Source organism: Nothobranchius furzeri, chromosome 8 (genome assembly GCF_043380555.1).
Source record: "Nothobranchius furzeri strain GRZ-AD chromosome 8, NfurGRZ-RIMD1, whole genome shotgun sequence".
Classification (NCBI taxonomy): Eukaryota; Metazoa; Chordata; class Actinopteri; order Cyprinodontiformes; family Nothobranchiidae; genus Nothobranchius; species Nothobranchius furzeri.
The window spans coordinates 39,346,071-39,367,062 of NC_091748.1; the positions used below are offsets into that span (position 1 = coordinate 39,346,071).

The 20,992-nt window shown below is 45.0% G+C and overlaps 1 protein-coding gene across 3 annotated transcripts in view; it reads right to left on the bottom strand.

Annotated features, from left to right (window-relative positions):
• The window catches only part of fryl (furry homolog, like), an 81,653-nt gene that overhangs the window by 14,587 nt on the left and 46,074 nt on the right, over nucleotides 1–20,992 (bottom strand). For all 3 annotated transcript variants that reach the window (XM_015975627.3, XM_015975618.3, XM_015975626.3), the window contains 41 exons: nucleotides 19,429–19,532; nucleotides 19,196–19,304; nucleotides 19,028–19,114; nucleotides 18,770–18,941; nucleotides 18,562–18,694; nucleotides 18,373–18,480; nucleotides 18,028–18,265; nucleotides 17,766–17,939; nucleotides 17,569–17,655; nucleotides 17,226–17,494; nucleotides 16,908–17,109; nucleotides 16,668–16,792; nucleotides 16,522–16,579; nucleotides 16,337–16,428; nucleotides 15,271–15,443; nucleotides 15,012–15,172; nucleotides 14,823–14,933; nucleotides 14,513–14,667; nucleotides 14,102–14,201; nucleotides 13,844–14,012; nucleotides 13,484–13,752; nucleotides 13,260–13,400; nucleotides 13,019–13,187; nucleotides 12,846–12,930; nucleotides 12,046–12,158; nucleotides 11,822–11,972; nucleotides 11,638–11,741; nucleotides 11,358–11,540; nucleotides 10,888–11,080; nucleotides 10,417–10,538; nucleotides 10,140–10,327; nucleotides 8,973–9,067; nucleotides 8,266–8,861; nucleotides 7,873–8,141; nucleotides 7,656–7,796; nucleotides 7,069–7,269; nucleotides 6,816–6,977; nucleotides 6,540–6,614; nucleotides 6,225–6,401; nucleotides 4,942–5,142; nucleotides 3,748–3,948 (listed from right to left, as the gene is read on the bottom strand). In XM_015975627.3, the coding sequence (XP_015831113.3) occupies nucleotides 3,748–3,948; nucleotides 4,942–5,142; nucleotides 6,225–6,401; nucleotides 6,540–6,614; nucleotides 6,816–6,977; nucleotides 7,069–7,269; nucleotides 7,656–7,796; nucleotides 7,873–8,141; nucleotides 8,266–8,861; nucleotides 8,973–9,067; nucleotides 10,140–10,327; nucleotides 10,417–10,538; nucleotides 10,888–11,080; nucleotides 11,358–11,540; nucleotides 11,638–11,741; nucleotides 11,822–11,972; nucleotides 12,046–12,158; nucleotides 12,846–12,930; nucleotides 13,019–13,187; nucleotides 13,260–13,400; nucleotides 13,484–13,752; nucleotides 13,844–14,012; nucleotides 14,102–14,201; nucleotides 14,513–14,667; nucleotides 14,823–14,933; nucleotides 15,012–15,172; nucleotides 15,271–15,443; nucleotides 16,337–16,428; nucleotides 16,522–16,579; nucleotides 16,668–16,792; nucleotides 16,908–17,109; nucleotides 17,226–17,494; nucleotides 17,569–17,655; nucleotides 17,766–17,939; nucleotides 18,028–18,265; nucleotides 18,373–18,480; nucleotides 18,562–18,694; nucleotides 18,770–18,941; nucleotides 19,028–19,114; nucleotides 19,196–19,304; nucleotides 19,429–19,532 (6,663 nt within the window). The remainder of the gene's footprint in view (nucleotides 1–3,747; nucleotides 3,949–4,941; nucleotides 5,143–6,224; nucleotides 6,402–6,539; nucleotides 6,615–6,815; nucleotides 6,978–7,068; nucleotides 7,270–7,655; nucleotides 7,797–7,872; nucleotides 8,142–8,265; nucleotides 8,862–8,972; nucleotides 9,068–10,139; nucleotides 10,328–10,416; nucleotides 10,539–10,887; nucleotides 11,081–11,357; nucleotides 11,541–11,637; nucleotides 11,742–11,821; nucleotides 11,973–12,045; nucleotides 12,159–12,845; nucleotides 12,931–13,018; nucleotides 13,188–13,259; nucleotides 13,401–13,483; nucleotides 13,753–13,843; nucleotides 14,013–14,101; nucleotides 14,202–14,512; nucleotides 14,668–14,822; nucleotides 14,934–15,011; nucleotides 15,173–15,270; nucleotides 15,444–16,336; nucleotides 16,429–16,521; nucleotides 16,580–16,667; nucleotides 16,793–16,907; nucleotides 17,110–17,225; nucleotides 17,495–17,568; nucleotides 17,656–17,765; nucleotides 17,940–18,027; nucleotides 18,266–18,372; nucleotides 18,481–18,561; nucleotides 18,695–18,769; nucleotides 18,942–19,027; nucleotides 19,115–19,195; nucleotides 19,305–19,428; nucleotides 19,533–20,992) is intronic.

The following is a 20,992-nucleotide window of genomic DNA, read 5'->3' on the forward strand; positions in this document are numbered from 1 at the left end:
AATGATAGCAGTAGTTATATTGCACATGGTAATGATAGTAGTAGTTATATTGCACATGGTAATGATAGCAGTAGTTATATTGCACATGGTAATGATAGTAGTAGTTATATTGCACATGGTAATGATAGCAGTAGTTATATTGCACGTTTTGAAAAGATGGTATTTGCAGTGGAAGGTTACAGATGTATGGCTTCTATTAGCAGTGACTATTATAGAGTCTAACAGCAGCAGGGAGGAAAGATCTGCAGAAGCTCTCCTTCGTACAGACACAAGCCTCCGACTGGATAATGACTGCTTGGGCGATTATCTTTCAGCTGGTAATACGTTAGTTTACCCTAACTGGTGTAATGAGTTGCTTCTCATTTCTTAAACAATGGAAAGACACATCTGGTGGTCGTGGAAAAGATCTGTTAGAGAAAGGGTCAGATCATTGGCACTCATCAAGCAGACAAAACATCTAAGATGCAGAAACGACTAAAACTGGGTTAAGAACTGTCCAACGCATTATTAAAAACTGGTCTGATGAGTCCAGATGGACCCTGGTCCAGAGTGATGGTGCAGATGAAGTGATGCGCCCATCATGCCCAGTGCCTACTGTACAAGCCTGTGGAGGCAGTGTTATGATCTGGGCTTGCTGCAATTGGTCAGGTCCAGGTTCAGCAACAGGATACGCTCCAAGAATGATGTCAGCTGACTACCTGAATATCCTGAATGACCAGGTTATTCCATCTTCCTTGATGACACGGGCATATTCCAAGATGACAATGCCAGGATTCATCAGGCTCAGATAGTGGAAGAGTGGTTCTGGGAGCATGAACATCATTTTCACACATGGATTGGCCGCCTCAGAGTCCAGACCTTAACCCCATTGAGAATCTTTGGTATGTGCTGGAGAAAGCTTTGTGCAGCAGTCACACTCTACCATCATCCGTGCAGATCTTGGTGAAACATTAATGCAACACTGGATGGAAATAGATCTTGTGACGTTGCAGAAGCTTATTGAAACAATGCAACAGCAAATGTGTGTGTAATCAAAGCTGGTGGTGGCTTTTTTGGTCAGGCAGTGTATATTATTGGAACAAAAAAAGAACACAACTTCAGTGTGTGTACTGTCGACAACTTAATACAGTTCTATTACCCAAAAAGACATTTAGTAGCATAGTAAACCTCAGATGAAGCTGTGCTCATGTGTTTTATTGGGAACGATTAGATGGGTCGTTGGAGTCAACCCAATGGAAGATGGCTGCCATAACCAAACAGCATTAGAAAACACAAAAATATAAAAGATAAATGAGCCGCACTTGTATAACACCTTTCAGAGTCAGAGGACTTCAAAGTGCTTTATCAATTATTAAATTATTTACTGATATTGAGCTAACATTTGATATAGTAATTAGTAGCTTAAAGTCATTCACAACCCATATACTGGAGTGCTAACAGTACGTCTGAGAAGAACCCACAGAATGTTAATCAAAACCATAACTCCATCCGTTCTCAACCATGACATGAAAGGTAGGAGGTGTTTGATACTTGAATTGCACACAGCTTGTTCTTACTAATCCTACAACTCAAACGGTGTTTATTACAGTAAAAACTACCAAGGTGGTTCTCACTTTCACAGAAATGTTTAAAGTGAGCCCACGTCTCCTCCCTTTCCAGTCGGCTCATGGGTCCCCAGAAGAACAAAAGCATGAATGCAAGTCAACGGGGCTAAAAGAGCCGTTTTCTAGTCCTGGATCGCACATATGTTGTACTTTAACTTCAATGAAAAGTAACGATGTCCGTTTCAACCTCGCCAGTCACGTACTTTGAGATTTATCAGCTCGTAAAAGTTCATAATTAGCACGACTACAAATCAGACGTCGGTATGTCGCATATGTGACCTCCCCACAGAATCTGCTCTCCACTAGCGTAGCTGCTACGTACCACAGGGCCAGATTTATGGTGGTTCTTTCCTCCTGGACGAAGTATTTGAAGTTCGCTGAACTTACAGCCATTTTCTTCTGCCTTTTACTGTGTCTGGTTCAACGACGTCACTTTGGTGATGTGCATTTGTAGTCCTTGACGTATTTTCACACAAAACCTAAAATAACTTTTGCCCCCGTTTGTACATAACCGCTTTCTTGGCATCAGAATGCGTCTTTGAAATTCACGGACAGCACATGTGAAATCCATGGTGCATAAACATTAGAAAATAGTGTTTTTAGTCCCATTGACTTGCGTTTCCTTTTTCGTTCTTCCTGTGACCCATGGTGCGGAAGTAGATGGGCGTGACCTAGGCTCCCTATTCCTCCCAAATTTGTGGTTGTCATGACAACCCCAACTGACCAGGGAAGATCACAGACTGGCTACTGCAGCTAAATTATAGCTTTACTGAGGGTCGATGCAGCCCAGACTCAAAGCATATACTTGTTAAATGACACAACACCAAGAGGAACTAAAACAAATCTACAGAACAGCACAGCAGCCAATAGTAATGCATCACTAACAACAAAGAGCAGCGCCTCGATGTAAATGATTGGAACAGCTAGTGAATGAGACCCCCAGCTGTGAAGACGTGATTTACTACTGACGCCACATAAATAATGACCCATGTTGGCAGACATACGTGATTGATTTGTGTATAGGATTGTACCGAGGTCTATGATTTACAACTAACCTCAACTAAAACATCTATTACATTAAACAGCTACAGAAAGACCCAGCTAGCTACATCACTCGGTAATTAAACTACAAAGCTGCTAACACGGACGGATGTCCTGAGGACAGGACAGGAAGTCCTCATCAGAAGAAACAGGGTTTCGTTCCCCGTCTCTTTTCCGGTCTGGTGCAGCACATGGCAGATGGCCAGAACATCACACAGACCGCATCTATTTTACGGAAAGCTTTTAGAGACGGTCATGGCCGCCGTGAAGGGAATGAGTAAGCGTATCGATGGTTTTATCTGAGCCTCATTATACTAAGAGCTGGGGGTGCGTCAGAGGGAGGGGCGTCCTTGAACTGACATTGAGACCGCCGGCAAATAGAGTTCCCAGAAAGTTGCACTCTAACATGGTATTAAAACAAACTGAGGATAATTCTGCACTGTTTACGTTTGAATCAAATCCCCACACTGATCACTCCAAAGCCAGACACATTACACTCACTGTTGTTAGTATCAGTGACACACACCAGCAAGTGAAAAGCATAAGACAAGCTGTGGCGTGTTAATAAGGTAGAAAGTGGGAAGAGTTTCACGGCTGGACCACCACTGATCATCTACCAAGTGCACGTTAGAGTTCAACACACACGTGAACACGACTCATACTCACGCGTCTGCTGAAGGCAATGCAGCAGGCGTCGCTTTCGTGGCTTTTTACATGAAGGGTTTAGTTGAAATGGTCAGTTGCTGAGTAATTGGGGGGTGAGCAGTAACAGCTGACCTGAGGTGAGCTTTTCATTTTCATTGCTTCCCAAATCACACGATCAAGCCCCACCGCTACTAAAGGTGCAAGAGCTGAACAGCCAGCCGTTAGCACCCACACCCAAAGCAAAGCAACCCGAAAAGCAGTGGCGGATGGGATCTTATCCCAACAGCAGGTGCACGGCTACAGAACCAGCACTTTCACCCCCTAAAGACAGCCGAGCTCAAAATAAACGACAAGCCAAAAAGTGTAGCTGAAGCAGACGAGAGCTGGACGGAAAGAAACATGCAAGCTAAAAAGCGCCCGAGCACCAGAGTTTATCGCTTCTCCCGATTGATCGCACCTCAGGCAGCTGGCTGCTGGTGCTGTCTGAGTGGGCCATCTCCAAACTGGGGCTATCCAGTCGGGGGAGGGAGGGAAGAGAGGGCAGGGTGGGCAGAACCGTGGCCTCTTCGGTCATGGCGCTGCTAGACGACTCTTGGGACTGCTGCAAAGAGTCCACGTGGTTGGATGCAGTGTCGTCTGTGGCGGAGTCGCTGTTGAGCTGCAGAACAAAACAATAAATGAATAAAAACAATAAATGAATAAAAACACATGTGAGCTTTCCTCTACGGCTCATTTAAACACAACTTCACACCCTGAACGGGATGTAGTACTTTGATCTGGCATCTTTATGACGCTGTAAGAAGATTAGTGTTTCATGTGATCATTATTGATCACAAAAGTCAATCAAGAGTCTAAAGAGGCTTCAATCTAGTTAGCTCGCAGGCTCAGCTACAGTTCAGAAGGTAACAGAAGGGAACAAACACACCGCTGTGGTAAAAAGTCACTACGTAAAACACAAGGATGTTTAGTCATTTTAGTTAGACGGCCTCTTCATTTAGCATCTTCGAGCCATCATGCTATTCTTCTGATATAAAACACATTTTTTGATCACATTAATTATGCATGCCCAATTTTCTGGATTGTAAAACAGAGTAGCACACGTCCGATCGAGGCAGAAGCTCATTCTTACACCATGCACTAGCAGGGTTAGAAAAAAGCAGCAAGAGAGACAACTTTGATCTCCTCGAGACTGAGGTGAAGCTTTAATGTCGGTGCAATCGAAGGGGATTTTAGGGGAGACTACGCCTGCAGAGCAAAACAAAACATAGGAGTTAGAAAGAAGCTGCCGAGCCGTTAGAACAAAAGCATAGAACCATGCCCAAATACATTAATTCGGTTTTACTTATAAATCATTGATATAATCTATAAAGTTAATGCTAAACTCATTTATCTCACATCTACGCAGTACTTACCACCGCTAAACACTTCCAGCATCTATTCACCGACTCTACATCTATAAATATTACTCATGACAGTCAGAGGTAGAAGGTCTGGGCTGAGATCTGAAGGAGGCAACAGCCACCAGCAAAGCAGCAGGTCCAGCTCAGTATGCGCGCACGCACACACACACGCACACACACCATGCCAGCGGGCTGTGTGAGGGCCACGGTAGGTTGGGGAGGAGGGGGACCCTGCTTGGAGTAAAACTTACAAGGCCAGAGTGGGTGAGAATCTGGCTAGCGCTCAGTACCTCCTCCTCAGACGATTCGTCCGTGTCCTCGTGGTTGGTGAGGTTGAGGCTCGGCGTGCTGCCGGTGTACTGGCACTCCTGCAATGATGGCGTGTCCCCCTTGTCCATGCTCTCCAGGGACCGGCGCCGGACACCCCAGTTGAAGTTGTCCATACTCTCCCCCTGCAGGAAAGCCAAGCCGACAGCAGTGAGACACAAGGAGAGCAAAAGTAGCATCTGGGGTACGAACGTGCTAATTCAAACCGAATTTTTGTAAGATTAGAAAATTTGGTCAAATTAAGATGAGACTTTATCGATCCCGCCACAACGGGGAAGTGTCTGCATTACCACAGTTCAGACTGATAGAAGAAGAAGAAGAAAATATCATTTCTATGGCGCCTCTCACGATAAAAATCACGAGACGCTTCACAAAAACAAAACAAGTAAAAATATAAAAAAGCATTTAGAAAATGTTTAAAAATATATTTAAAATAGCAAAGCAGTACAAAAGTGACCAAGAATGCAAAAATCAAAAAGACAAGGCACGACATACAACAGTAGTTCCTACACACACACACACACACACACACACACACACACACACACACACACACACACACGGTAAGCATTACGGATAAGGAGTTGTGAGTCATTTATCTAAAGTATCGGCTGTTCTGCTACAACTACTCTTTACTGTGTTTACAGGCGTGAACATGTAAGCACACATGTAAACATGTAACAGGAACTAAACTATGAAACAGCGACACGCTTAGGTCAGTGGAATGGTTTTCTCCTCACACTTCAGGGTTGATACGTCATGCAAAGTTCTACGTTATTTATGAAAGCTTCTCCATCACAGAAGTAAAAATGTAAATCTAACTTCCACTTCCCTGACTTTAATCATAACAGTGGGAGTGCAGGGTGGAAGAACAACAACAAAACCTGCAAATGCTGTCTGGAGCCCAAGAACTTACCTGCAGTTCCTTGTAGCAAGAGAGGAGAAAGAATATGTGTGTTAGTAGACTCCAGCAAGCTACAACCACACTTGTGTTTATTAGTGCTAAACTGGCTACGCTGCTGCATAACTAAACATAGAGGAAGGTTAAGAGTGACGAGTCGCTGAGCTGGACAAAAACATTAGCATCGGCTCCCAGTAGAAAATTAGAAATGAGTTGATTGTGTAGAGAAAAAAATCACCTGACTACTTAAACTGCTCTATTAGCCAGCAATCATATTATCATTAGACCTGGCTGTAACATTCTTACCTCAGCATCCTCCAACTCCACATCCAAGAAGTCAAAGTCTTTAAAGACTCCAAACTGCTGCTCGCTGCCCGTGTCTTCTCCCTGCACCTCCTCCTCCCTCACCACCTCCTCCACCGTGGGTATCAAACTCGTCTGCTGGTCTGCTGAGTCCAGATCCTCATTGGATGAGAAGACCACCTGGAGGGAAGATGGGCTTCTTTAGTTACACGCTCAGATTCAAGCCTAGCCACCAAACAAACCAACAGAAAAGGGACCCAAAGCCCCAGCAGCAGTAACTCTAACTGTAATTCACATCGAGAAGGAGAGGAGTCTTACAGAAGGGTTTTTGGGGATGCCGGATTCTGGGCCACATAAAGACAGGACATTCATCAGCCTTTCTCTGGTTCTTCTCTGTGAAACAACACAGCTGAATGAGAAAATAACACCAGAAACTTAACATACATCAACTCTAACCCAAACCATGCAGAGAGGAAAATAAAAGGTACAACTTTTTGGATCCATTTGTGTAAAGTAACCCTTTTGTCTGGTGATGAATTAGATACACACAAACAAAGATGGATTCCAGTTAAACGAGGAAGCATCAGCAGGTACCTGAGATAGCTGAGGCCTTTTCCAGCTCACTGGCACCAGGCCGTTGGAGTTAGAGCCAGACGAGGTAGAAGAGGTACTCCTCGTCACAGCGATCACCTGAGCTTTTCCATTCCGGCCAGCTGCTGTGCGCTGATCTCCATATTTATGGCCTATAATTGGAGTCTGAAGAGGTAATTATGAAGCCAGCTGTGAGATATTGACAGGAAGCTGTGAGAATAAACATTCTGAAGAAACGTGCTGGGAGAACTTTGACCTCTGAGATGTCAAAATGAAAGTCCAGAGTCTTCCCAGGCAGCTCCTTTGAGGAGTTGTTGAATATACGAGTGAAGGCGATTTCTGGAGACCCACAGGATTCTGTGCTGTACGAGCACTGCACGTCGTCTGGGACCACGAGGCTGGCAGAGCGAGACACGACCAACTTCAGAATGTTTTGGGCTTCTTTCCAGTGAGGACTCTGCAACAAGAACAAAAACACTGTACTGGTGCACACGTTATAAGTACCATACGTTTGCTGTGCCATCAGCTCTCTGATATACTATTAATGTAAGATGCACACAGGAAACGCCCTCTATAAATAGAGAGGAATAGCAGGCCAGCGCAGAACCTGCTCAGGGCGGTAATGGTATTACAGCTGTCAGATTCCCATCCCAGTTAGAACATGGTGCCGTAAGCCAGTGCTGGTAAGAGGTTTCAGGAGTCTATGCTTGTGACCCTGAAAGGCTCGTCATTACCTCTTAGTCAGTTGTGTTATTTATAAAACGTTAAACTCGTTCATGTTTCCTTACGTTTAAAGTAGGAATAAGAATAAAAACACAACATGAAGACAAGTTTAAACCTTACCTGAACATATTTACCGATGATCTTCATGATCTCGAGGTTGAACTGTTTGACAGGAGCTGCTGATAGGTCAATATGACTCAAAAGGCTGTAGATAATCTGCAACAAAGACTGCTGCATGCTGGGAAGGCCCTTCTCCAGCAGCTGAGAAAGAAACAGTCATCATCTATACCCGGTTTTAGTCACTGATACGCAGAAGTGTGATCCTACTGTTGGATACCTCAGCCAAGTAGGTGACCAGGTTCAAGGTTCTCTCTGCAAAGGCATCATGGAGGTAGCGACAGACCACGTTGATCCAGTTGGTGCAGTCGCGGGAGTAGCTGTGTGTGCTGTACAGGCTCATCATGTGGGCCAGGTTGGACAGCGTGGCGGACTTCTCATCAGCACACACTTTGGCTATCTTGTCAGCCGTCTCTTTGCAGAAAGGAGTCGGGTTGTCAAAGTGTTGGATGAGGTGTGGCAGCAAGCACAGGATGTTCAAAGGGAAGCCTGGTGAACAATGAAATACAAACGTCTTAGACCTGATCAGCATTAGTCAAAAACACAAAATAGCAGCGTTCCTGCCCAGTTTTCACGATTCTTGCTTTGTTTGGTATACGTCAGAAGAGTTTACCTGCCACCTGTGAAGGGTCTACCAGTGTTTGTCTGCAGACAGTGATGAGCTTGCTGAGCAGGTGGATGGTGAGCTCCTGCGTAGAAGCAGAGGTGAAACCCTTGAGGAAGAGCTGCTGCAGGCCAGGAAAGTTGTACCACTTCAGCTTTTCCTGGACCGTCTCCAGGCGTTCTCTGCTGTCCGCACGATCCAGAGGCAGCTGGCCCAGCAGCTTGTTGAGGAGCCGCAGGGCCAGCAGGTACTCAAACTCGTAGTCGGACTCCAGCAAAGAGGCGGCGATCCAGAACACGGTGGCCATCAGGTTTGAGGGGTCAACAGGTGGGATGCTGTCTCCCCCTTGACTCCCTCCCCCGCCTAGCGACGATAGGCTCTTTGTGCGCAGCAGATTTAGGTGGCTACCGCCAAGTCGCTCAGGGACATCCAGAGTGTTGCTTCTGCGCCTGTCCACTTTCCGCTCGCCCATCAGGCTGGCTCGGAGCGAGTGGCTTCGAGCGTGGACACAGTGGATCAGATTGCTGCTGTTGAGGTTGAGCTGGCCGGTGCTCTTCCTGTTGGCAGCAAACTTCGCTCCCAGCAACTGGTCACGGGCAGAACTTCTATAATGACAGCAATCGTTTCCTACTTAATACATGTGTAATCCCATTACATAAAGTAATCAGGAATCAAACATGAAGCACATTAGGAACGCAGCGGAAGTGAGGACTTACTGTGCTAAGGCAGAAAGGAGATCATAGTTTTTGATAGAGTCTGCTAAAGTATCAATGCAGGACTCCAGAGTCAGGAGCAGCTCGATGACGAAACCCTAAGAGGAGAAAATGAATCAGTCTGTTAGAAATAACTCGATCCCACTGAGTCTAAATGGCTTTTAAACAGAAAAGGTTAGCTCTGGGGAAGAAACAAAGCTTTTATTTTCAGTTGGCTGTGCGTTTGTCTTTTAACACCTGAAACATCTCGCAGCCTTCCTTACGGTCTAGAAGGGAGATTCATCACGAAACGAAACTAATCAGCTGTGTTCACTCAAGTGTCCCTTTAAAAAGAAGTAAATAATCTGTAAGTGGCGACAAGAACTCGGCTTTTGACTAAAATGCTTGTTACTCACGTCATTACTCAGTAATAAACAGGTTAAGGTTGTCCTAAAAACAACCAGCTGCCATGGAAACCGGCTGCATGTTTCTGGTCCAACTTCCTTCGTGAGATGGATCATTTAAACACGAGACATGAATGCAAGTACAACTTTAAGTTTGTTACAGAGCAAATAACCAAGTACAGTAACAGTAAGGTGAATAATGTTAGTAGTTTCAAGCAGCAGCAACAGATTCAAGCAGAGTTTGAAGGAAAAACGTGACTTTTGCTCCTGATCTTTTCAGGTGTGGAAGAATAAATACAAAAAGAAAATGGGAGGAAATGATGTGTTTTATAATAGAGATGCATTTCCATTTAGCTTTCAAATAAATGATCTTATAAATCGATTTCTAATGACAAAGATAGAAATGTCTGGGCTGTGGGTGTGAACGTGTGTGTGTGTGTGTGTGTGTGTGTGTGTGTGTGTGTGTGAATGACTGATTGTGTTGTAAAGCACCTTGGGGGGTTTCCAGGACTCTAGAAGGCGCTTTATTAAATGGAGGCCCTTTTTACCGATATATGTCAAATATAAGTTTATGTTTCAAATCCATTTTAAGCCCACATTTGCTATTTCTATATTTAAATTTAGATTAAAATTCTAGACAAAATACACAGATAATGAAGAAAAACCATTTTAAACACAAGAACTCTAACATCTGTAACGTTTGTAGAAAGCAGCTAGCTTTGTTTGGCAACATCACATGACTTTGCTGCAGAGCACCAGGGTGAGGCGGCTGTTTGGCTATCCTGACCTGAGCCTCCTCTCCCGGGTCGCCGACAGTCTCAACCAGACGGGACAGAATGTCAGACAGCGTGGCCAAAGTCAGAGGTTGTTTAAGTGCTCTGAAAATCTGGAACGAGCGGCCAGCGTAGTGGCGCGAGGAGCAAGACAGAGCTGTCCTCAGAGCTACTTCACTCAGCAAGGAGTCAAGTTGGAAACCTGAAGAGAAGCACAAGAACACACACATAAATCCAACCACACCTGGCTGAAGATACCGGTACCACAAGCGAGCAGGAGTAATGTCCCACCTGTCTGGGAATGTTTGAAGACCGCCACAACGTGTCGGACAAAAACACTCAGCTGGTCGGCACTCTTAATGTTGGGGTTCTTGGGGGACACGTCTTCGTGATTCCAGAGCGGACCTCGCTTCCTACAAGGCAGGAGTGAACACACATCAGGGAGTGTGAAAATCACAATTGACCTACTTCAAACTATTCTCACTCCAAAAAAAAAAAAAAACAAAACAAAAACAAGCCAGTGACACCAAACTAATTCAAGCCCATGCAAATAAAATACCCGGTCTGTTAGAAACTGCTGCAAGCATGAAAGCAAAATCATCACACAGCATGAGTAGAACAACGGGTTTCTCATGAACAATAAATAGATCATTTGTTTGTATTTGTCTTTGAAAATCATGTCATAATAAGCAGCTCAGTAAGTCTTCAGAACCACAAACACCGACGAGGCTATGACATGTGGTGGTGACAGGGTCCTCTCACCTGGACGTGATAAACTCAATGAGCGCTTTAGCCTTCTCATCCTGCTCAGCTGTAACATCCGTCTCACTCACAAGTGTGGGAGAGAGGTGGGAAAGGTGGCTTATGCTGGAGGACGTGGAGCTGGAGCTGAGGCCAGAGTCGGTCATCGGTGAAGGTTGAAAATCTGTCAAAATCTCCTGCGTTCCGATGGGAACTAAAGACAAACACACCACACGCTGTTGCTTTCATTCGTGGACATTTCTGTATACAAATCCACGTTTTTGCTCCCTGTGACATTTACTTTTTGATGTGATTCAAACTTGAATTTAATCTGTTGCTGCCACCCAGTGGGGACATTTGAAACTACAACTCACTTTCTGTGAAAACTGGCGTATCTCACATCACATCAGCTCTTTTCCTCTAATTCAAAAACAAATGTGCGCTCTTAAATGCCTCCATTTCGAAGTCGTGAGCCTGACAGCAGAACTGACCCGTGAGGTTGAACTCAGGAGGTGCTGGTTTCACCGTCAGAACCCTGGGATCGTTGTAGTCTCTGTTGCGTAAAAGCACCATGGCTACAGACTGGACGCTGCTGTTTGCAGAATGGACGATGAGCAGGTGAAGCAGGAGCCGTTTGCAGTGCTCATAGACCTCTGGGTGCTGGTGATCAAAACCTGAAGAGGAAAAATGATCAATGTGGACCCCCTTTAGCAGCACTACTGCATGCACAGATTCAGTATATGATAGTATTCATAACAGACAGCAGCTTACCTAAAAACACTGCATGTAGCAAAAGGTGCAGATAGGTACTCCACTCTACTTTTACTCCATGATCCACAATGAGGTCCGTCAGCAGGATGACTGCAATATTGCACCTTCAAAACAAAAGACAGATTGGTTTTAACAGAACACGGATGTTTTTATTATCCTGAGTGAAACGCTGTAGCTAGCATACCTGTGGAGCGGCACAGCAGGGGTGTTTGTCTCTGGTAAATAATCCACAAGAGGAGCCCAGCAGCCCCCTGTTGGAGGGAAGGGAAGAGGTTCTGGCTGGTTGTGATCCATCACTTTCAAACGCCAGTTTGCATAAAGTGGCATGGAATCACCTGAAAACAGGACAACATCAGTGAAGTTGGCCCTGGACAGAAAAAGAGGACATCAGGTTGTACTGCTGCCTACTCTTCTCATCTTCATAGGAGCCTCCGGAGCTGCTGCTGTAGCGTGACTCCAGACGGTGGTGCTGCCGGTTCAGATTGCTGTTCAGACCAGAGTAGATATCCAGGTGGGTGTAACTGTAGAGCACACACACACACACACACACACACACACACTGTTTTCACAGACTGGGCCTTATGCGAGTTTTCCCTCCCTAAACAACAAAAGTCTAACAACAAAAACGTCACAATTACAGTATAAATGAACAGGCTGATGACACAAAGCAGTGCATTATGGTGGAGCTCAAACGGGCTAGCTCGGTTAACAGAGGAGATGAGGAGGGACACCGCCTGAGGATACGTGCTGTTTGAGAATCAGGTGCATTCACACATCATACGTTTTAATCCTCAGCCTGAGAAAAGGACATTGTCAAGATGAAATGAACAGTTGGTTTCCTTCAATCTAACTTTAGAAAAGCTTAAACCAGCAGCAATACCTGGAAGGACGCTTTAGGCTAATGAACTTTAGATGAAGCACTAAAAACAATATTTATTGGAACTAAAGGAAACCGAGGTTGTTGCGTCTACTCTGGGCATTGCTCCTGAAACATCACTAATGTATAAAATGTTAAACTCACATGACGGAGCAAATGACTGCTCAACCTTTTCTGCCTTTCAGAACAAAAAATGTCTAAGACTAGCTGACTGGACCTCTCTTCTCCTTGCTGAAAACGTTTCCCTTCAGAAATACGACTACAGGAAACACTGTGCTGATTCCACCCGGTTAATTCTACAGAACCGGATCTACAGCCACTGAGGCTTCACCTTTCTTCCATGTTCGTGTCTTTGGTCTTGCTGTCATGATGACCTTCGTTTCCTGGCACCATGGTATTGCTGCTGGAGGTTGTCCCTGATGAGAGACACACAACATCTGCTATTAAAAACGTGTTACTGAGAAACAGACTGGTGGTCTGAGGACCTGACTGGTGCGCTCCTACCTGAGGTGACTGAGGGAATCTTGTAACTGGAGGATATGCGATAATAAGGGGGGTTGTCCATGTGAGTGACAGCTGAGCTGACAGGATCAGTCAACTTCAGCTCCCACATCAACTCCTCCAGCAGCTGCATAGTTTTATCCCTGCCCAGGTAAACCACCACTCGCTTCACCTGAGGATGCACATGTCACTTGAGCACAAACTACACATGGGGCAGATTAGATGAAAATGAGCTGTGACTTACGTAGGGCAGGAGGCTGGGGTCACTGCTGACCCCCGACATACTGATGAGGAAGTGTAAAATGATTCTGAGGTTCTTCGGCCAACTGTCTGCTAATGTTGTCCATACGTTCTCGATTTCTGACCAAGCAAACTCATCTCCGTACTGTAAAATTCCATCACAGGTGACCAATCAGCTTTGTTAACCCACAAGGTGCACACACACAGACGGTCCAGCAGTTGCCTCACCTTGGCAGTCATAAACATGAGGTTGTTTAGGACCATGGCTGTTGCACGAGGAGATCCCCAGCCATCTCCACGGAGCCACCGGCGACTGTTGACCATCATAATCTCCTGATCTTTGACGTCTTCCTCTTCCTCACCACTGCCACAATCTTCTGGCCTCCGCGTGGTCGGTTTGAATTCAACCAGCTCCATGTTATTCATCCACGGTAGGAGGTAGTGCAACATTACTTGACGACCGCTAGGATGTGCTGTTTGGATGCGCTGGCTCACCTCTGCAGGCCAGAAACCCAAGCACACATTAGACGTTTCCACAGATATGATGACAGCTGTTAACCAGCAGCACCAACATGTAATGTGGCTGACCTGAGAAGATGGGCAGAGTGAGCTCTGGGTAAGTCCTTGCGAGCTCCTCAGAAAGTTGGTAGTACGACACTGAGTACAGGTGAGGAAGAGGTGAGGGAGGGGTCAAGATCCCGTCTGTTCGCTGAATCTCCAGTTTGTGGGCATAGCGGAAGAGCTTCGGCTCCAGGATCTATTTGACGCAGTCACATCATTAACTTCTCTACCATAGCTGTGCTACGGTACACACTTTAATGTAATGTAACTCTTTATGAGACGTACCTGTAAAAGCTGCATCGCCACCTCGTATATATCCCTGGAAGAATCCGCGGCTTTGAACAGGATCAGGTTCAGCAGCACCACAGTGTCAAACTGATAATCCCTGAGAAAAAATAGCCCACATGCGCAATTTAAAACCCCACAGGAGCAAATAACCTCGTAAAAGACAAGAGGTTATAATAATAATAATAATAATAATAATAATAATAATAATATTGCTTTTTATTTTCAAACGCCTTTCAGGAACCACAAGGACACTACACAGCAATAAAACAAACATCAAAGGAACTAAATTAAATAAAAAAACTGCAAAAAATACAAACCAGATCATAAAATCAGAGCAGCTGGAAAAGGCGTCACAAGCAGTAGGCGGTCTAAACTGAAGTGCAGATCAAGTCTGCCGGTGTGTATTACCTGTTGTGAAAGACATTAGCAATGGCCTTGAAGCAGCCGGTGGCCACACGACGTGAGCCAGTGTAACAGCGGTCCACAGCCCAAAACATGAGGTTGCTCTGGTCTGGATTCAGCTCCAGCAGCAGCATCACAGCTTCACACCCCAGCTGGTGAACCTACAGCAAGAAACAGGTCTCAAAAAATCTGTTCTTCTACACCAAGGAGCTAAAATGTAGTCTTGCAAAAGCAAACTGTGTAACAGATTAAGTCAAAAACAAGCTGAAACCAGTTACTGGTAGAGTTAAACTTAAGTTAGTTTGTTTTAATTCACCTTCTTGTCCTGTGAATCCAGAATGTTATCCAGCCACTTGTAGAGGTAGCCATCGGAGGAGAGACCGACGTTATCAGCTACAGGTCCGCAACACAACACTGCAGACATGGCCTGAAAAGTAAAACAGAAATATGTTGCTGTGGATCAAACGGTTGCTGACAACAGCCTGTAATAGACAAGAGTTTTTACCTTTAATGCACAGTACTGATGGCGATTGATCTGCATGTTTCTGTCACTGTAGCGATCGAGAGGAGTGAACATGATGCTGAAGGGACCAGCCCAGTGACTAAACAGCATGAAGAGACTGTGGCGCAACGACTGCTGAGGGAAGATGGTCCTCCTCTGGTGAACTGAACACAAGATAATGATGCAACAGCTAAAGGCTCATAGTTGATGTTAGGTGGAGGATTAGCTGAAACTTGACTGGAACTTAAACCAAATATTGTACCTGGAACATTCTGAATGATATTGGCCACAAGTGCACTGAAGTGACAGCGAATGTCCTTCAGCGTATCAGAGTCTTTGTCATTTTCTGCCTCCAGCAGCTGCCGGGTCAGATCAACATACTCCAGCAGGGTGCTGTTTAGTGAATGGCTCTCTCCATCTAACCCTCCACTGGCTCTGCGAAGAGACAAGAGTACAGTGTTAATGACACGGCTTCACACTGGTGTTTTTCTGGTTTTAGCTTTCAGTGGTGGGTCAGGTGTTCTGAAGGGGGTTTCTGGAGAAAGAGTTTAAACAAGTCTTAGCTGTTGTAGTTAACTCTTTGAACCACTTCAAGATCTTAGTTCTGACCAGACTAACAGCTAGTTCTAGTGGGGCCAAGAACAAGGCGGTTACCACCATCTTTAAAATCCACAATCAGAGCCTAGTAGTTCAAGCAAATTTTTTTATTTTCATTGAACTTTATTTGTAAAGGCCCTTCCACAACCTTATCGGACGCCCAAGGTGCGTCTTCAAACGAGAGTTAAAAACCTGAAAGGGAGGTGACTGACGCACGGTTAGAGGCAGTTCGTTCCACAGCCTCGGAGCCAACACCGAAAATGCACGACCCCCTCCTGACTTGTACTTTGAACGTGGAACTACCAGCAGTTCTCCATCAGCCAAGTGGAGGGCTCTTGATGGAGCATGACTTTACACAAGGCTAGTCAAGTAAGATAGAGCAGTTCCCTGAAGAGCCTTGTACCCCAGAGTTAGCACCTTCAATTTCACCCTGAAGTGAATGGGGAGCCAGTGCAGAGATAACAGCACAGGAGTAATACACTGATTCATAAAGCTTTACACCAACTGTGTTCAAATGTGGTCCATGGACTCCACTCCAACATAGATGAGATAGAGATTGACTGTGCCTAGCCATCGGCTTTTCATTCTGGTCAGAGGTAATATCTTCTTCTCATATCTGAGGCCATTCAACGAGCCCTCTACAAGAGGCAAGATATCCATTTATCAGTTTTTTCTCAGAACCCCGCCACAGAAGACGCAAACTATCCCTTTGTTGACTGTGGGTTTCATACATCTGACTGATGACACCAGCATCAGCAAGTAGCTCAAATATCCGGACCAGCTGGACTCTGAGGACGTCCCGACGCCTGCGTCGCTTCATGTTCTGGAAACAACATTGCATTTTTAATCAAAGCTTGTTTGAGACGGGAATTAAAATCTGACAGAAGTTTTAAAATCTTGAATAAACTAAACTTACTTCAGGCCTTCTTTCTAGAGCCTCTTTTATAATTGGATTCAGTTCCTCCATCAGCTCTCTGAAGATTACAACATAGTTATACGTTTACATGACCTGTATGCATGTATAATTTATGTATATATACATAACTAATTAACATTCTGTACCTGAAGACAACAGGGTTGGTCCTGCCAAGCCCCAAAACCAAAGACTCTGTGATGTCCATGCTCTCAGAGCGCATCATCGGAACAATGTGTTTGAACAGGGACGAGGGGGACGGAGTGCCAACAATCTATGAATGCAGACAGATCGTATTCAATGTCGTCACTTCCCATTCACTCACCATTTATGATCCCCATTTCTACATAACATCTCAAATTCATGAGTAGGTGAGTGCTTTTGTTGACCTTTGAATCGTAACTGTAGCCACTATCCGGCGTAGACGCCAGCGTCTCCGGCGGGGAGCAGCGGACGGAGCCCGAAGTGGAGGATGAAGAACTCATGGAGGGGGAGGCAGAGCTGCAGCAGAGAATCAGGTAGTTCCTCCAGAGGCCAATATAGGAGTCACTGCTGTTCAAACTGTTCACTTTTTTGGCATTGATGGGGCTGCTGCAGGTGGACAAACATTCAGGGTTGGGTGAGTCACTTATCTTTGCTTCTTCAAAAATCACACTACTGTAATAAGAGAAAACACATTAAACTCTGAGGTTTAAGGAAAAATTTACTTTATGTCTACTTGTGGAGACAGCAGCTGTAGGCGGGTGTAGGCAAACATCCAGGCGTAGTTAAGGGCAGTGGGGCAGTGTTTGGGCAGGTTCTCCTGCCGCAGGTAGCTGGAGAGGCTGATGACCCAGGGGTCCTGGCCTTGCGTTACATGGGCAAAAACCCAGATGTGCGAGGGGCTCACCACATCAAACTGGTGGCTGATGGGAGAGGAACTCCACTCTGCTAGTGTCTGAAGATCAATCCCAGTGGGACAATACAGCAGGTTGGTCTGTAGGGGAGGACAAAGGCAAATGAGGTGTGTTCTAGTCTTGTAACTTGTAACGTAGGAAAACCTGGTCAAACCTGATCAGCTCCAGTGAGATGAATGAAGCTCTCCAACACTGACGCGCTTAATCGATCCATGACGTCAATAGCCAGTTCCTCATCACACTGGAAAAAGAACAACAAACATCAAGGAATATTTGTTTATTTTGAAAGACCATGTCTGCAACCTCACGTAACTATTATAGTAACCTGCAAACTAGGCCTGCCATAATCACCTTGCCAATGCCTAGTGCAGTGTGTAGCACTCGGACTTCCTTTAGGATGTTAACGGCTAGCCTTCGGGTGGCGGGGCGGCAGCTACAGAGCACAACCAGCGCCAAACCCTCCACAACATGAAGCACATTTGTAGGGGTGCGCTCCAAGGATAGGGAACGACCACTGCTTGAGCCCTTTAAAAACAACATGTTATTAAAACCCCTCATCAATTCTTCAGCTCATAACACACAAACACCACGTTAACATGCACAACAAACCAACCGGTGTGTCGAGGCTTTTATTGCTGCTCTGCACTGCTTGCCTCCATTGGATGATGAGCTGCAAAAGCATCTTTACAGAGTTGTCCAGAAGTGTGGGATGAACATCAGTGACTTCTCTGACGATAAAGTACGCAAACCCTGAGAGGACATCCTCCCGCCACTCTGGAAAGTCCACCATCAGGGCCTGAAGAGTTGTAAAGGCAAGGCCACGCAGCTCCTCATCCATGTGGATGGTCAACCTACAGGAAGTGGAGAAGCCAACAAGCAGCAGGTTGTTCGGTGACCTTAAATGAACCATCAAACAGGGGTACAGAATGAGCTGATGTGGTCAAAAAGGGTACGTTACTTGGCTAGAAGTTCTATTAGATCTTGAATGCTCATGCCATCTGGTAGCAGTCTTGGAATGGCGGCCACACACGTTCGGAAAAGATCGATTTTTGGTTTTCTTTCTCCCCTGCAGCGCAATTAATGGGAAGCTGTTATGAATCGAACAAGCACAGCAGCATGGGGTTGCATCAGACTTGTGTTTACATACGTGATCATATCCTCGGGCTCCTTGTTGGACATCTGTACACTTGTCATGCTCATTGAGCGTCCCACTTCCTTGTCCAGGTATCGCAAGATGTTATCCAAAGCCTTCCTTACTTGTGGATAGTACATGGACATGCCTAGGAACACCCACCAGAATAAATACTTTAGACACCTACTCGTAACACGGGGACTTGTCCAAACTCCAAACACACCTATGACTTTAGCTTCGTCATCGGTGAGGGTGGTGTTGAGAAAGATCTTTTTGACACGCAGGGTGTTTCCAGAGGGCATGATGATCCCAGTGGTCGGCATTGGAGGCTCCCCATCTTTCTGCTGAAGACTGTCAGCAATCACCAAGAAGGCTCGCAAACCAATATTCATCCTCTGGCAGAATGATGAACAGAGAAGAGAATAAGAACTAAATATTAACACTTAACCCAGTCTCAGCTGAACTCTCGTCTCTACTTTACCTCAGGATTGATGGTAAAGGTTTTGTGAGACTTTCCCACACTCAGGAGGTCATAGATAATCTCCTTCATAGCAAAGTCCAGCCTTTCCTGTAGGGACCAACAAATCAGACACATTCATGTCTGATAATCTTCCAGATGAAGCAGAGCTGATTTGGGTTTCAGCCTTACTTGAGCTATAAACTGGATGATCTTAACGAAAATGTTGAGGGGCGTGTCTCTGGGCACCACACTGCGGGAGCCTTTGGGGAAAAGTGCTGACACAATGCTGAGCAATCGACTAGAAGACAGAATAATACAGGCACACGGTAAAGGAACGTGGCTAAGGCCATTTTTAACGGTCATGCATGAGTTGCAAAGAGCTTGACGATACAGAGGCAGTAGGTGGTTAGGTCGTAGCTGACCTTTGTGTGACGGTGTTACTCTCACACTTGATCCTGATGATGTAGACCCAAAGCAGCCTGTAGAGCGACTCCAGCGCAACACGAGACATTTTGGGATCTTTATTCTATTTATGACAAAAAAAACAAACAAACAGAAAACAATCAGCCGGCTACTTCATTATAGCACCTTCTTTACTCACCTGTGTGACTCACAGGAACAGAGAAGCAGTAGGGCGGGTCTTTTTCTGCTTTTTTCAATGTAGTCACTCGAGAGCATTCAAATTCCACACGGTATGAAAATTGCTCGGATGAAGTCATTGCTTTCATAAGATTGGACAAATGCAGACGGTCAAAAGTCTAAAACCAACCAAACCTGTTTATTAAAAAACAAAATGTACCATCTACCAAACTGACTGGTTTGATATGAATTATAGCTCATAATGCTAAACAATTCAGTCAATATTTCACTATTGTTAAATATTATATGAAAGTATTCATTATATTTACATGCAAGAGTGACTTTTTTTTTCTCGGAACGGCGCTGCTCTGGGCGGCTGCATGTCGGAGTAGCTCTGTTGACTGATTTTTTTGGACACTTTACTTTTCTGTTTCTGGTGCTGTGAAGCTTGGAGGATTTTTACTGCTATTTTTTAGCTTTTTTTCACTTTTTGAGCATTTGTTATGATGCGTAACCATGGCAACAAGCTGTTTACAATCGGGAGCAGCTGATTAACATTGGAAAGGCTGAAATAATACCTCAACTGAAGCCACAAATCCCAAATGAGCTAAAACACAAGAAGCGTGGGTGCAGAGCGGGAGCAAAACGGAGACCAAGAAAGAGGAAATTCAAACCATCTCTTCCATCGATCATAACGGGCAATGTGACATCACTGGCCAACAAGATGGAGGAACTCCAAGCCCTTTCAAGGACTCAGCCAGAGTTTCGGCAGTTTCGGAACCGCTGGAGGAGATGATGCAAAGAAGGATTCTCCAGAGAATCAAGAAAATGATGGACAACCCTGAGCGTTCTCTTCACAAGACTGTCCGACAACGGAAGAGTGTCTTCAGTCAGAGGCTTCTTCAGTCTGGCTGCAACACTGACCGCTACTGGAGATCCTTCCTGCCAACAGCCATTGTAATATACAACAACTCTTTGATGACTTGATTATTATTATTATTAGTCTGAGCTACTACAGCAATCAGTTTCCCTCTGGGATTAATAAAGTATTTTTGAATTGAATTGAAGAACAGTCCCGGTGTTGTGCTGGTTTTAAGTTCTGCATCACTATTTTAAATGATATTAAACACAAAGATAAAAGTCCAGATGGAATGCTAAATATTTTTAGTAAGTCAAGTTAAAATGTGTTATATTTTACCACGAAACCTAAACATTCAAATAACACAGTAAAGAGTGTGTGACAATGATGTGTCATGATTTGAATTAGTTATCCTTTCCTTTCAAAGCAGCAGCTATGTCAGGTCTGTGGCTCAGAGAGTCCACCGGATGTGTCACACACAGTGACAATAGCTACGTTTACATGGGCACAAGTAATCGGAATGAATGCCCTATCAGATCAAAATTCTT